The sequence below is a fragment of the Coturnix japonica genome, chromosome 6 (assembly GCF_054131305.1).
Source record: "Coturnix japonica strain WE chromosome 6, WE-NBRP24, whole genome shotgun sequence".
Lineage (NCBI taxonomy): Eukaryota > Metazoa > Chordata > Aves > Galliformes > Phasianidae > Coturnix > Coturnix japonica.
In genome coordinates, this window is record NC_140668.1 from 38908201 (window position 1) to 38923117 (window position 14917).

Sequence of the window (14917 nt, forward strand, 5' to 3'; positions counted from 1 at the left end):
AGGGGAGTCCAGAGGCTTCCCCTGAGGCAGGTGGGGCTGTGGAAAGGGAAGATGTGGAGCTTTCCTCTGTGTAGCTGTGGCTCTAAAGCTGTTTTCTCATGCCCAGGCATTCTGCTTGACCTTCCCTCTTCTCTTTGTTCCCTTTCACCTCTGCAAACTGATGCCCAATCTTTTGGCTAGATCCAGTATCATGATGCATGTCCTCATGTCCTCTGTTCTTTTTAGGCGGCAGCAGAGGTAGCAGCATGAGCTATTTGTTCTCTGTCTTTATGTTAAGCATCCTCTCTGCTGAAATTACTGTTTCCTGGATGTTTTTACCAATTGTGTGGGCATTTTCAGTCTGTGATGGAGCAGCATCCTTCTAAAGGGAGGGCAGGAGAAGGAGTGTCTTGTCACCAATTCCTATCTGCACTTTGCTTTCAACAGGAAAGTCGAAAAAAGAAGATAGTGCTAAAGAAGAAAAACGGAAACGGGACGTGCCTGCTCAGCTGAAATCAGCCAAGCCCACCCAGGGGGGCAAATCCCAGCAGCTCCTCCAGGCCCAGCAGCCCACAGCTCCCCAGTCCCAGCAGGGGGGCTTCAGTGCTCACAAAGAGATCAAACTGACGCTCTTGAATAAGGTGAGAGGAGGGGTGGCTGCAGTTCCCTGCACTCAGGGGGTCTGAGGATGGGAAGGGACGGGACCAGCTGTGGGCTGGAAGAAGGGAGCTCCGTGCCCGGTGCTGTCAGGATGAGCTCAGCAGGCAGGTCTGCAGCTGGGATTGGTGAGGCTGCAGACAGAACCTGTCTGGCAGCACACACCCTGCGGTGGCTGGAGCTTGGGACCGTGTTGGCGGCTCCCCTGGGGCACATTCCTGCTGCAGCTTCAAGGGTTGTTCCCTGCTTTCTCGAAGGCTGCAGACGAAGGCCTCACATGTGCTCAGACCCTGCCCACTGAAGTCATGCTCGCAGTGAGCTGCCCTCCTGCTGGCCTGCTCCAGAGCCAACTGCTGGCAAGTCCTGAACTGAGGCAGGAAGGTAAAAGTGACGACTGCCTCCTCCAGCAGCTGGGATTGAGCCCAGTGCCCCGGCTGAGTGCCTTCAGCACAGGAGCTATCTCGGATCATGTGAGAGAGTTTGGCCTCGTGGGGCTTTGTGCTGGATCAGGGTGTTGGCTCCCATCACATGGTTGGTTCCTGGTTTTGAAGTGTTCACGTGTCTTTTTTTCCTGACCATCTGAATTCCCCATTGCAGTCTAAGGCTGCAGTTTTCCCTACTTCCCTGTGCTATGACGTAGGGCACCTTTATCAAGTCTGTGAAGCATGCTCTGCGGGGAGGAGCGTGCAATTACACCTAACGACTGGCTGGCACGGGTGCTGGGAAGGCACAGCTCGTTGGCATTTGCTGTCCTTGGTGCCAGTGATGGTGGGGACTGGTATGCACTGAGTTTAATCACGGGAGATGTGCTGGTGTTAGTGAGCCAGCGCGTGGCTGCCACCTGTCACAGGAAATCACCCTCCTGCTTCCCTCCCCGGAGGGACGTGGCTGCTCAGTCCCGCTGTCTGTTTCATTCCATTTAGGCAGCTGACAAAGGAAGCAGGAAGAGATACGAGCCAGCAGACAAAGACAGGCCGACCTCTCCTCCCACCAAACGGGCCAACCTGTCACCCGACAGAGGTGAGATGCAGCCCTCACAGGGTTCCTGCTCTGCTGCTGGAGGCAGCCCGGCTCAAGGGACAGCATCCTCTGGGAGTCCCCTTGCTGCAGGGGTTAATTGCAGGCATGTGCCCTTCCAAACCCTCAGATAAGGCGGGCAGATTAGCTGTCCTGCTGCAACAACATGGTGGCGGTGAGATGCTGCGGTCTGCCTGTGAAGTCAGCCAGGTGAGGTCAGCCCTGGGCCTGGCCGTGCCTAGCTGTCTTGTGGTGTGCCTTGCCAGTGCCTGGCTCCACTATGTCTGTGTAACTCCCTGCAGGAAAACAAAGCAGCCCTTACTTTTCATCTCCACTGTAGGTACACATCCATCTGTCCCATGTAAGGCTGCCCATCCTCCTCTAACGGCGCTGCTTGTGGCTGTTGAGTTTGCAGGGTCTTCACTCTGTATTTCTATGTATCACAATGGGATCTCAGTCTCCCGATAGAGGTTCTGGCAGGTGCTTAGAGAAGGAGCACAGGCTGCCAAGGCTGCAGGATGAGTGCAATACTTGGCTGCATCATCCATCCTGTGAAATGAGATGATTTCCCCACTTGCGTGTGACACAATCTGCTCTGCCCTGTGTGTTTAGAAAGACACAGGCTTTCCAAGTGTCCTCTTCTGCCTGAGCCCTCAGCAGCTCTATTAGCATCTTGGAAAACCCAGCTAATACGCTTCACTGACAGGGACTGAATGCAAAGAACAAGAGGGGAGTGGACGGCCAGAGATGCCTGGTTTTGACGTAGCGAACCACTGCTGCCACGTGATGTTGTTTTCCCTGTTGTCTCAGCTGTAGGTGGATCTTGTTGACTCTGGGTGCCAGCCAGAAAAAAATTTCTGTGCTAATAACCTGATTGCATTCAACTCCTGCAGCATGGAAGGGACTTGGGTGAGGGTGAAGTTCACTGGGATGTAGTTCACAGGTGCTGGGCTGCAGATGGGTGAATGAGTTGATCTAACAAACCGTGCTGGTTTTATAGTTCCAGACATAATTGTACACTTGATTTGCTCTCTATACATGATACTATACATGATAAAATGTTTCAGACAGTGACATGTGGGACTGTAGCCCTGAGCGTGAGGCTGCACGGTGTTGTGACACAGAGCTGATGATGCGCCCTGAGCATCACATCCCTCTTTCTTTAGCTGTGACCAAACCTGCACCATCCTCAGCCCAGGCTGTCTCATGAAGCCCACACTCCCTATTAGCTGTGGCCAATGCAGAGCCAGTGTAGATGCCCACATGCCCGTTGTACAAACTGGATAACCTGCCTGGGGATAATAGAGCACCGGTTTGGTGCTCAGGGGTGCACCTACCCCCACAGGTTTGCAAGCAAAGCTGAGTGAGCTCAGTGACGAGCAAGAACATCTCACCTTTCATTTTCCTGGTAGGTTCTCGCGACAGGAAGGCGACCGGGAGGGCTTCATCCCCCAAACAGGAACGACAGAGGGGCCAGAACCCAAAACCATCTCCTGCACAGGCAGACAGGTGAGTGCTGCTTGTGTTCATGGGTCTGTGGGGATGAGGCTGGCGCCATCATCTCCCTGCAGTCACAGCCCTGCACAGAAGCTCTTGTGCTCCTTCTCATCTCCCCACTTCTCCAGTGGTTGAGTTCATTCTTTTGGGGCAGCTCTGAGTCTCTCTGACTATAGCAGTTTCCAGTTGTTGCCATGGAGGCACAGAGAGAGGAAGGACGCCGAGCTCTTGGGCAGGAGCCAGAGGTGCTCAAGGGTTCGTGCAGAAGCTGCCACTAAGCTGTTCCGGCTCAGAAACGAGCAGGAGCCCGGGGGGGGTTTCTTGAGGTCAGTTCCGTCATGAAGAGCCAACTGGGTTATGTGCGAGCTCAGTCGTGCCTCTGCCTCATGCTAACGTTATGAGAAAGAAACTGCAACCCCTTCCTGCTGCTGCTGCTGAACTCCTCTTTTGGGTGCCCAGTTTCTTTTCTTCTTAGCTTGTCTTGCTGGGAGATGTTAGAACAGGGTCCTTGCATGAGCAGGTGGGGGATGGTTGGTGCTCGATGCCATTCCATCCCCTCTGCTGCCATGTAGCCAGCTCATGTCCATGTCTTGAGCTCATGTCCATGTCTTGGCAACCTACACCTGCTGCTGGGAATGTCCCACTGCAGAACTGGATGTGTAGCTGCAGGGACATGGGGCTGGTGTCATATCAGGGATCTCCATGAGCAAGGAGATGACTCCTGTCATCCTTTCTGCCCAGCCTGGGGCAGGAGCGAGCCTCAACTTTGCTATGTCAGAATCTTCTCAACCCAGAATCCAGCTCCACCTACCGCAGCCCCATCCTCCTGGCCCAGAGCTCCCGTTTTCCTTGTGTTAAAGAAGAATCCTCACCACTCTGTGCTTTCTATCCCGCAGGAAGCGCCAGCTTTCACCGCAGTCCAAGAGCTCCAGCAAAGTAACGAGCATCCCAGGCAAAGCAGCAGAGCCGGGCCCTGCAGGTGCCAAGGGGGGTAAATCCAGCACCCTGTCCCGGCGTGAGGAGCTCCTCAAGCAGCTGAAGGCAGTGGAAGATGCCATCGCTCGCAAGAGAGCCAAAATCCCTGGCAAAGTATAGTGCTGGCCTGGATTGACTGGTCATGGTTTTATAAATAGCGTCCAAGCGGCCACTTTGGGATTTTGCAGTTCTGGCTTCATTTTGGCTGCGGTTCTTTTAAAGAAAAAGAGGAAAAAAAAAAAAAAAAAAGAAAAAAAAAAGAAAGAAAGAAAAACAAACCCCACACCTTAATAGAAACACCTCCAGCTGGGCTCTGTGCTGCCCTCCTGCTCCCCATGGGGCTGGGCAGCCCCTGCTGGTGCCAGGATGGGGGTCACCCCCTTTTCCCCCCCCCCCACCCCCTTTGTTTTTTCTTCCCATGTAAATTATGCACAGAGGCCTCCAGCCCCGTGGGATGCTCTCACTGCTTCCCCTCTGTTTTTTTTCTCTCCCTCCTCCCTTTCCCCTCTTTGCTAAGCCTCCACTTGTATCCTCCTAGTTAGCCCCGCTGTGTGTTGAGTGTCTTCAGCCATGCAGTTCTCTATGCTGTGTAACGAGAGAGCCCAAAACTGCTGTGAACTACTGGCGACATCCCACCCCCCCCTTCCCACCCACCCACCCCCACAAGGAACAGAAATTATATATATATATTCTTGACTCTCAAAGTCCCATTGGGAAACGACCTGTCTTTTATTTGAAGCCTCAGTTTGAGTTGATTAGAAAGGAGCCCTTGGAGGCGTTTTATGGGGTGTCTGTCTGATCGAAGGCTCCTGTTGGGGTTTTTGGGGTTATTTTGTTTAGTTGTTTGTTTTTTTTTGGGGGGGAGGTTGTTGGTTTTTTTTTTTTTTGGTTTTTTTTTTGAGGGATCTTCCCTGAAATAAAGTATTTTGATAACCAGTTCCTTCTCTCTCTGCTGCTCTTTAGTTCATTGCCTAAGGGGCAGCCAGTGCTATTTAGCCCTATATAAGCAGCCCTATGTAAGCAGCCCTATGGGGCAAAGGGAAGTGGTTGAACACCACCCCTCCATTATTACCCCGGTCACTTTGTGCCCCCAGCTCCCAACCTCAGCCCTTTCCAATGTTGCCCAATGTGGGATTTCTGCTCCAGGTTCACAGCAGCCCCGCATGGTGCAGGTGATGTCACCTCTCAGCTTACGCAATGGGAGCAGCGCAGTGACAGCACCAGGCATGGGGAACCATCCCATCCTTAGCACTGGGACTTGGCTTTACTCCTAAGGGGGCTCAGCGTGCTGGTGGGCTTTACATAGTGACCCCATTCATATTCCCATCCACCCTCACCCCATTTTCCTTAGGATGTGACCCCAACATCCCCACTGTACCCAAAGTCCCTCTTTGCCCATTCCCTATCCAGCATACACATACACACACATAGCAGGCCATGGCCGTCCTGCTTTCCCCACTCCCCTCCTCATAGGGCTGGGACACGCCAGGAGAAGGAAGTGCTGCGGCCGCGGGGAGGAGGAAGGCAGCCCAAGCTGGAGTTTCCAGGTGTGTGTACATCACCTGCCCTAACCCTATATAAAGGCGGGGACGGCGGCAGCGCTGCCACTCGGGGCCACGGCTGGGTGCAGCTCAGAGCACCCCGACAACGTCCTGCAGCCCATGGTAACGCTGGGGGCAATGGGAACAGGGTGGGTGTGCAACGTGGGTGTGCACGTGGGTGTGGACAGGCTGGTGCGTGTGTGCTGTGTGCAGAGATAGGGGTTGTGTGTGTGTGTGTATGTACAGACTGTGTGTGCATAGATGTGTGTGTATGCATAGGTGTGTGTGTGTATAGATGTGTGTGTGTAGATAGAGGTGTTCTATGTGCATAGATGTGTGTGTATAGGTGTGTTATATGTGTGTGCATAGATGTACTATGTGTGTGTATAGAGGTGTGTATAGGTGTGTTATATGTGCATAGATGTACTATGTGTGTGTATAGAGGTGTGTATAGGTGTGTTATATGTGTGTGCATAGATGTACTATGTGTGTGTATAGAGGTGTGTATAGGTGTGTTATATGTGCATAGATGTACTATGTGTGTGTATAGGTGTATATAGGTGTGTTATGTGTGTGTGCATAGATGTACTATGTGTGTGTATTGAGGTGCGTGTATAGGTGTGTTATATGTGTGTGTGCATAGGTATATTGTGTGTGTGTATAGAGGTGTCTATAGGTGTGTTATATGTGTGTACATAGATGTACTATGTGTGTGCATAGGTGTGTGCGTATGGGTGTGTTATGTATGTGTGTGTATAGATGTGTGTGTGTAGATAGAGGTGTTCTATGTGCATAGATGTGTGTGTATAGGTGTGTTATCTGTGTGTGCATAGATGTACTATGTGTGTGTATAGGTGTGTGTATAGGTGTGTTACATGTGTATGGATATATGGTGTGTGTGTATAGATGTGTTCTATCTATGTGCATGGATGTGTGTGTGAATAGATGTGTTACATGTGTGTGTGTATAGGTGTGTTACGTGTGTGTATGGATGCGTTATAACTCATGTATGTACAAATATCATACAGATGTTATACATACATGTTATATAGGTCTGTGTTGTGTGTTATAAGGGTATATATGAGCATAAATGTGTATATGTGTATATCTGTGTGTATATGTTTGTATATCTGTGTGTATACATGTGTACACGTGTGAACTTGTTACATGTTTGTGTATATATGTCCATATAGATGTGTCTATATATGTTCAATACCTGTTATATCAATACGTATGTTATCTACATGTACAAATATGTTCTATATGCTTGTGTGTGTGTTGTGTATGTGTATATACATGTATGTAAGCGTGTGCAAATGTGTTCCAAGGAGTTTATGCATGTTATATGTGCATGTATGCTATGTGTGTGCACACATGCGCCATATATGTGTTGTAGTTAGTGCGTAAATGGGCTGCAAGTGCGTATATGGGCTATGTGTACAGAAACATGCACGGATGCCTTTTAGCATCCATGTGTGCGCAATGCAATGTGCCACACGTGTGTAACACACACACACTGAGCTGATCCCTGCACCCCACACAGGGCTGGCTGGGAGTGCTGGCGCTGCTGAGCGCCGCCGTGCTGGGCTGCTGCCTGCGCCGTCCTGCTGTCCCCACACATCACCATCCCCACCATCCCCACGTGCGCTGTTACGGCACAGCGGAGCTGCGGGATGGAGAGGCCCCAATGCACCTCCTGGGCCGCAGCCTGCGCTGGGAGCAACACGTGCCGGTGCAGTTGGTGCCGCAGATCGAGGCTGCGCAACGGAGGAGGAGGAGAAGGGAGCATTCATGTCCTGCACTGCAGCTCCGTGCTGGGCTGCACAGTGAGCCCCATGAGAGATCCATCTCACCATGGCGGTACCGGTAGGTGGTGGGGGAAGGTGAAGAGATGGGGGATGGAGAGGGATGGGCACAGTGGGATGGATGCAGTGGGGAGGAGAGGGATGGATGAAGCAGGATGGAGAGGGATGGACATAGTGGGATGGATAGGAATGGGCACAAGAGGATGGACATGGAGAGATGGACACTATGGGAAGGAGAGGGATGGACATATTGGGATGGATAGGAACAGGCACAAGAGGATGGACATAGAGAGATGGAAATGATGGGATGGAGAGGGATGCAGCTAGATGGAGAGGGATGGACAGGAACAGGCACGAGAGGATGGACATAGAGAGTTGGACACAATGGGATGGAGAAGGATGCAGCAGGATGGAAAGGGATGGGCACAGTGGATGGAGTGGGAGATGAACACATTGGGATGGATGGGGATGAAGAGAGATGAACACAGCAGGATGGAGAGGGATGGATGCAATGGGATGGAGAAGGATGGACACAGAGGGATGGATTGGTATGGGCAGAGCAGGATGGACATAGAGGGATGGAGAGAGATACAGCAGAATGGATAGGGATGGGCACAGTGGGATGGAGAGGGATGAACACATTGGGCTGGATGCAATGGGATGGAGAGGGATGGGTGGATGGACTCAGAGGGATGGACAGGAATGGGCTCTGGGATGGAGTGGGATGGAAACAGTGGGCTGGATAGCAATGGGCATAGTGATGTGGAGTGGGATGGATGCAGTGGGATTGAGAAGGATGGATGCAAGAGGGGCAGAGCGGGAAGTATGCAATGGGATGGAGTGGGATGGACAGAATGGGATGGAGAAGGATGGAGCGGGATGGACACAGAGGGACGGATGCTCACCACATCAGGCCTTTACACCCTGCCCTTCTTGCAGCATCGACGAGGACGAGGACCGCTACCCACGCAAGCTGGCCTTCGCCGAGTGCCTGTGCACCGGCTGCGTGGATGTGAAGACAGGGAGGGAGACCACGGCGCTCAACTCGGTGCCCATCCACCAGACCATGATGGTGCTGCGCCGCAAGCCCTGCCCGCGCCCCTCCAGCCCCGGCCTCATCACGTTCGAGGTGGATTATATCCGTGTGCCCGTGGGCTGCACCTGCGTCCTGCCCCGCACCGGGCGCTGACCCCGCTCCCTTGGAGCACCCCCAACCCTGTGACCGTGTCACCCTCCTCGTGCTTGTTTTAGAGCACTCATTCCACCTCCACCTCCCTCCTCCTCGACCCCACCACCATTTATTTATGAGTTATTTATGATGCCCGCTGGGGGATTTATTTTTGTAACCCTGTATTTATTGCTGACCCCCCCCCCTGCCCCTTGAACCCCCATAAGGCAGCAGCCCTGGACTCTGCCTTAACCCTCCCCAGTTATTTATTCCCCCTCAGTGCTATTTATTGAGACCTCCATGTGCTACTGAACGCCAGCCTGAAAATAAAAGCCTGACCCCACAATGTGCCACACTGGGATAAATGGGAGGGCAAAGGGTTGAGGTGCACAGGGTCCCCCTGTGGATGCTGGAGGGGAGGTGCCAAGGATGCAGGGATAGAGGTGCATTGGGAACCCCCATCCCAGCCACCCCAGTGGATGCTGGGGGGCATCTCCCATCCCCAAAGCACACCCAGGGGAAGGGGGAGGCAATGGGGAGGGAAGGGGGGGATGGGGGCGGCCCCATGCCAGCACCCTGTCACCACCCACTCCTTTCTCACAGCTCTGCCCCAAGCACTCACATCCCATGGACTCAGCGCCACCTACCGGGGTTGTTCCATAGGCTTTTAGAGCACCCATGGGTGCTGGAGGTGGGGGGAGAGGGGATATGGGGCTGGGGGTGTCACCTCTGGGTACCCTAACCCTAACCACTGCAGGTCTGTCCCATTGCTGAGGTCACTAAAGATTTGGGCACTGAGCTCCCAACTCACACCCAGGGCCCATGAATGGGGTGGGATCAGGAAGGATCTGGGGCCTTTCGGTCCTTTTATTGCAAAAAGCAACCAGAAAAGAAAAAAGACAATGTATAAAACGTGAAGAGGTGGCGCAGCAAGCAGAGCTGCGTGAGCCCACAATGGGGCTGTGAGGCTGGGGGAGCTCCTTGGGATATGGGGGCACCTGAGCAGCCCCCAGGGATTCTGAGGAACCAAGGGGGGGGAAAGGGGGGGAGATGAGCACCCCTAGGGGTCTGGGGACCAATGGGGGGGTGAGGGGTACAGTAGGGAAGTGAGTGCAGCACTGGGACCCCCAGCTCCGTGTTACTCAGCCTCTACAGGGATGGGGTTCACCTGCCCCCCCACTTCTGCTGCCTGTTTCCTGCGTGCATCAGCAGGGGGTCGGGGTGGGGGGTTGCTGGGGGGCTGTTTGATGGTGTCCCCCATGTGCGGCCGCTCGCGGGGCTTCTGCTCAATGGGTCGCCATTCCTCCCCACGCACCGCTGCCTGCAGGGCCAGGGGGGAGCAGTCAGCAGGGAGCCCCCATAAACAGCCCCATAATCAGCCCCCATTACCCCCCCCAGAGCAGCTCACCAGCAGGTAGATGCCACTGGCAATGCCCAAACAGACGGTGCCCAGGATGGTGGAGAGCAGGAAGCCAGCAGGGACAGCCAGCCTGAGGGTACAGGGGAAGGTTAAAAGGGGGGGGGGGGGGGTTCAGGTTCACCCCCCAGCCCCAACCCCACTCACGCTGCATGCAGGATGGCACGGATGTAATAGTTCCGGGTAAGCGGTCCAAACACCTTCAGCACTGCTGTCATGTACTTCTGGCCACTGTGGGGCAATATGTAGAGTCAGGGGGGCACCCGGCCCCAAAAGACCCCCCCTCTAAATATATATAGGCACCCCAATAGCACCCCATCACTCACCAGCGCTCCATGGTGGAGCCCTTCTGCCTCTTGCTGCGTGGGTATTCCAACAGGCAGACGAAGGCGCCTGCAGCACTGCAGGGGGATGGGGGTCAAGGAAAAGGGGGGGCTTGGAGCCAAGGGTGGGGGTGAGACCCACAGGGAATGGGGCAGAAATGGGGCCAGGATTGGGGGGCAGCTCCATAGGGAAAGGGGCAGGAATAGAGCGATGTGGGGCCAAAGAAAGGGAGATGAGGGACCCCCCCCCCTCCCCGCCTGCACAGAATAAGGTGCCCCCTCCCACCCCGAGCCCCATAAGGATACATGGCGTAAGCTGCGAAGTACCAGCCCTTGAACTGCCCCGCCACCGCCACGATCCCTCCGGTCAGCATGACTGCGGGACAGCGGGGACACTGCTGGCATCCCGGCTATTAACAGCGGGGGATGCTTCGCGTGGGACCCCCACGAGCCCAAACAGGGAACGGGGCGGGGGGTGGGGGGTTAAACCCTATAGCAGCAGGGCCGGGGGGCAGCGGGGGGGAGACCCACGGTGACACACGATGTTGGCGATACGCTCCGGCAGCGCTTCCGCGTCCTCATCGCCGCTCACTTCCTCCATCTCCGGGCGGGGTTGGGCCAAAACGGGATGGGGGGGTGGGGGGGGAACACAGCCAGGGGTCTCTCCCCATATCCCGTATCTATAACCTCACATTCTCAACCCTACACCCCCAGCCCTGAACTCCCTTCCCCATATCCCCATATCCTCACCCCCATCCCTGCATCCCCATCCCACATGGGACCCTTTGACCCCCCCCCCCCCCAATCACCCAGCCCCCTTAACTCCCCATCTCCCCCCCGCACTCACTCAGCCCCGCCGCCAGCGCCTGTTCGTTGGCCCACATGGCCCATTCGATCTGCCCCATGGTTCGAGATCAGCCTTAGTTCGGGCTCGGCCCAACCCGACCCGGAAGGCAGCGATGGAGCCGAACAGCCGAACCCCTTCCCCTTCTTAAGCGACGCCCCTTCGAGTAACACACGCCCATTCATTACAAAGACACGCCCCCACGAAGAGCCGGGCCGTAAGGGGACACGGGGTGATGCGGGAATATATGGGGTGACATGGGAATATATAGGGTGACATGGGAATATATAGGGTGACATGGGAATATATAGGGTGACATGGGGCAGGAGCAGCCCTAATGGGGACCACGGAGCGACTCGGGACTCAGAGCAGCACTGCGGCTGGAAAACCTCTATTATTTGATTAGAAAAGAGTAAAATCCAGGCAATGGGAGGAGCCACATCTGGGTCGGGATGGGGACAGCTGAGCACAGCATCTCACAGCCTCAGTGCAGGCAATGGGACGGTGGGTCCCTGCCTGTGTGCCCCCCAGGGGCAGCCCCCATTGGGCATCCCTGCTGTCCCCAGTGGTGTCCCCATCACGGTGTCCCCTGTTCTCAGGCAGAGTGGCATGGCAGCCCATCGGGGCCCAGTAGATGCTGGTTGGGGTCATCCAGGAGCTGTGGGCCAGGGCCAGGCTGTGGGGACAGGAGATGTGTTAGGGGACAGCACGGAGCAGGAGGCTCAGGACCACCCCCCCCCCATACCTTGGTGTGTAGGATGTAACGAATGGCCCCCGGTACCGGATCCATCACCACAGCTGACAGCAGCTCCTCTGGCAGCACCGCTGTGCCAACGGGCCGGCCTCGAAGGAACCTGCAGCAGGGATGGCACCCAGATGTCCCCAACCCCACCCCATGTCCCATGGTTCCATCCCCATCCCCATCCCACCAGTTCCTATCCACATCTCCATTCCTATCGCCATCCCACCAGTGCCTATAGCCATCATCTCCATCCCCATTCCCACCCCAAATGTCCCCATCCCACCCCCCAGTCCCAAATGACAACACCCTTACTGGTCCCCATTGGAGCTGGGTGGGAAGCTGCGCCTCACCACCTCCACAAACTCATCCACTGTATCCTCCAGCATGAAGACGACCGCATTGGGGCCGGCATCGAAGGTATAGGCCACCTGGGGACAGGGACACAGTGAGAGGGGTGCAGTGCCAGCAGGACGGGGCCATATAGGGGGGGGGCTGCCCTACCTTGGTGCACCCATGGTGGGCATTGAAGCGATGCACCAGGGCGATGATGCGCCGCGAGATGTCATTGAGGTAGAAGATGGGGGGGAAGGTGTCGAGGCAGGTGGCGTGGAACTGGTTGCTGTCCTGCATGGTCAGCTGGCCAAAGGTCTCAAAGTCTCGATCCTGGATGCAGCGAGCCATGCGGGTCATGCGCTCCGGCACCACCACCTCAGCACGGTACTATAGGGGCAGCACCAGAGGGGGGTCATCTCATGGATCCCATAGGATTCACTTCCCATGGCCCCTCAGTACTCAGCCATTGGAGGAGGTGGCCATGATCCCCAAACCCAACCCATCCCACCATGCTCACACCCCGACACCTCCCCACCTCCCCATGCAGCCTGTGCTGCTCATCACCAACCATCCAACCCACCTTCAGCAGGGGGCTGGTGTCCACACTGGTCTGCATCCCCGCCGTGCTGCCCACCGCCTTCTTCTCCCCACTGACCTACACCAGAACACAAGACATGGGGCACCCTACAAGGCGTCCACCTCCCACCCCCAGCATCAACCCCATCCCTCACCACCAGCACGAGGACGCTCAGCTCCGGCCAGTGTGTCTCAGGTGCCAGCTGCTGTGCCACGCTGTCTCTACCATCCGGCCTCTCCCCACGGTTCCATTGCACGAAGCCCCCCAACATACTGCGACACGCGCTGCCCGACCCACGCCGTGCCACCTCCGACAGCTCCCCCTCCACACCATAGAGCCGTGCCAGCGCCGACACTGCAGAGATAACACCATTATGGTCACAGCGTCCCCATCACCCTGCACCCCATTGCTGCCCCCCATACCCACCCAGGCAGGCGTAGCCAGCAGCTGAGGATGCCAAACCGGCAGCTGTTGGGAAGTTGTTCTCGGAGGCGACGTGCACTTTGTAGGACAGGCTGAGCGGGGCTGCAGCGTCGTCACCGCGTCTCTTACGGGCCAAGCGCCGCACTGTGCAGGGATGGGGTTATAGGGAAGCACAGCACACATGGCTCTGTGCCCCCCCAGCCCCCAGCCCAGCTCACCCTCCCTCAGACAGGCCTGCAGCCGGGGCTGTGCCGCATCCACCTCCTCTCCATTCAGCCACAGCCGGTCCTCGGTGAAGTCACGGCAGGCAGCAGCCGTGGTTGTGGTCCTCAGCTGTATGGGATGGCACTGAGCTCATGGGGGGGGGCACACAGCCCTGAGGGTGGGGATATGGGATCACCAGGGTTTGGGGTGGGCACCAACCTGGTCCTGGTGCAGCGTGACGCTGAGAGAGGAGTTGATGGGCAGGATGAGCTCGGTGTCACGCTTCCCCCCTGCAATAGATGGGAGAGGTGAAGCAATGCTTGGCATGGCACGGTGCCACTGTGATCAGCACCACTTGGCATGGCATGGCATGGCATAGCATGGCATGGCACTATATAGCATGGCATGGCATGGCACTGCCTGCTGCCCATCAGCACTGCCTGGCACAGCACAGCACTGCTTGGGATGGGCATAGCACAGCATGGCAAAGCATAGCACAGCATGGCACAGCATGGCACTGCCTGGCACGGCTCTACATGGCATGGCATAGCAAAACCCAAACCAACCCAGCCCAACTCAACTCAACTCAACCCAACTCAACCCGATCCAACTCAACCCGTCCCGTCCCGTCCCGTCCCGTCCCGTTACTCACAGTACTTGATGACGGCGATGTTAACGGGTGCCGTACATGTCACCCGCTCCATGCCTCGCTCCGCCGCCATGTTTACGCACCCAGCCGCCACTACGCCCCGCCCACCCGCTCGCGCGTGCGAGCCCAGCCACCCTATTGGCTAGCGGCACAGCGGCCGGAGCCGGCTGACCAATAGGAGGCATCGTACCACGGGATAGCCCCGCCCCATCCCACCCATTGATAAAGAAGAGTGTGGGGAAGGGGGCGGGGCCAACGTGGTGCCATGTGGGCAGTGCGCATGCGCGGGGGTGGGCTGTGCTTGGGGTCTGTGCCCCTATTTGGGGCTCCCAGTGCCCCCCATAACCCCAATAACCCCATTACACACACTGTGCCATTGCTCCCAGTATCCACAGTGCTCCCAGTACCTGCTACCCAGCAGCAGGAGCCCCTACTGCCCCTCTGGGAGCCAAGATCCAACCCCCCCCCCTCCCCCCCTCCAGTGTCCCCTCAATGGGGCCACCCCAGTGTCTAAGTGCCCCCCCCCCCCCCGCCATTGCTCCCTATGTATCCCCATGGCCCATAGGAAATCACACGGCTGTTATGGGCTGTGGGATTCCTTCCCTGTTGTAGGGACAGCTGGGGACCCCATTGAGCCCAACAGAACATGGGGAGGGGGGGCTTGGCATCCCCCACTGCTGACACCCCCCCATATAGACCCCAGCACAGCCAGGGCTCATAGCACTGTGCTTGGGTTACAGCTGAGCTCAGTACAACCCAGTATCCC

General features: G+C 56.3%; 4 protein-coding genes across 12 annotated transcripts in view; 2 read left to right on the forward strand and 2 right to left on the reverse strand.

Annotated features, from left to right (window-relative positions):
* The window catches only part of ZC3H18 (zinc finger CCCH-type containing 18), a 37556-nt gene extending 32494 nt beyond the window's left edge, over positions 1–5062 (forward strand). For 7 of the 8 annotated variants that reach the window (XM_085551205.1, XM_085551206.1, XM_085551207.1 and 4 more), the window contains 4 exons: positions 427–620; positions 1560–1656; positions 3066–3162; positions 4047–5062. In XM_085551205.1, coding sequence (XP_085407331.1) covers positions 427–620; positions 1560–1656; positions 3066–3162; positions 4047–4245 — 587 coding nt within the window. In that variant the 3' untranslated portion in view covers positions 4246–5062. The remainder of the gene's footprint in view (positions 1–426; positions 621–1559; positions 1657–3065; positions 3163–4046) is intronic. The other variant, XM_085551213.1, reaches the window with a different exon arrangement.
* Positions 5063–5654: 592 nt separating this feature from the next.
* On the forward strand, positions 5655–8798 carry IL17C (interleukin 17C). The gene is made up of 3 exons (XM_085551250.1): positions 5655–5789; positions 7210–7532; positions 8411–8798. The coding sequence occupies exons 1-3, from the start codon at positions 5787–5789 to the stop codon at positions 8658–8660; spliced, it is 576 nt and encodes a 191-aa protein (XP_085407376.1). The 5' UTR covers positions 5655–5786; the 3' UTR covers positions 8661–8798.
* A 688-nt stretch (positions 8799–9486) lies between these two features.
* Positions 9487–11391, reverse strand: CYBA (cytochrome b-245 alpha chain). Of its 2 annotated transcripts, none has more exons than XM_015874407.2 (6): positions 11227–11391; positions 10686–10755; positions 10383–10457; positions 10204–10287; positions 10048–10129; positions 9487–9960 (listed from the first exon to the last, which is right to left on the reverse strand). In XM_015874407.2, the coding sequence occupies exons 1-6, from the start codon at positions 11282–11284 to the stop codon at positions 9778–9780; spliced, it is 552 nt and encodes a 183-aa protein (XP_015729893.1). In that variant the 5' UTR covers positions 11285–11391; the 3' UTR covers positions 9487–9777. The 2 variants fall into 2 exon arrangements, with proteins under 2 accessions (XP_015729893.1, XP_085407377.1); XM_085551251.1 differs by having other exon boundaries at positions 10686–10774.
* A 207-nt stretch (positions 11392–11598) lies between these two features.
* MVD (mevalonate diphosphate decarboxylase) lies at positions 11599–14248 on the reverse strand. Its single transcript, XM_015874406.3, has 10 exons — positions 14155–14248; positions 13722–13792; positions 13517–13631; positions 13302–13442; positions 13030–13229; positions 12879–12953; positions 12467–12685; positions 12278–12393; positions 11969–12077; positions 11599–11899 (listed from the first exon to the last, which is right to left on the reverse strand). The coding sequence occupies exons 1-10, from the start codon at positions 14222–14224 to the stop codon at positions 11819–11821; spliced, it is 1197 nt and encodes a 398-aa protein (XP_015729892.2). The 5' UTR covers positions 14225–14248; the 3' UTR covers positions 11599–11818.
* Positions 14249–14917: the final 669 nt, after the last annotated feature.

Coding starts and splice junctions, on each gene's coding strand:
- MVD (XM_015874406.3), bottom strand. CDS start 14,224: ATGGCGGCGGAGCGAGGCATGGAGCGGGTGACATGTACGGCACCCGTT. Junction 13,632..13,721: donor TCACGCTGCACCAGGACCAG/GTTGGTGCCCAC, acceptor CATCCCATACAG/CTGAGGACCACAACCACGGC. Junction 13,443..13,516: donor GCAGGCCTGTCTGAGGGAGG/GTGAGCTGGGCT, acceptor ATCCCTGCACAG/TGCGGCGCTTGGCCCGTAAG.
- IL17C (XM_085551250.1), top strand. Junction 7,533..8,410: donor ATCTCACCATGGCGGTACCG/GTAGGTGGTGGG, acceptor CCCTTCTTGCAG/CATCGACGAGGACGAGGACC.
- CYBA (XM_015874407.2), bottom strand. CDS start 11,284: ATGGGGCAGATCGAATGGGCCATGTGGGCCAACGAACAGGCGCTGGCG. Junction 10,458..10,685: donor TACTTCGCAGCTTACGCCAT/GTATCCTTATGG, acceptor ATCCCCCTGCAG/TGCTGCAGGCGCCTTCGTCT. Junction 9,961..10,047: donor CCAGTGGCATCTACCTGCTG/GTGAGCTGCTCT, acceptor CTGGCCCTGCAG/GCAGCGGTGCGTGGGGAGGA.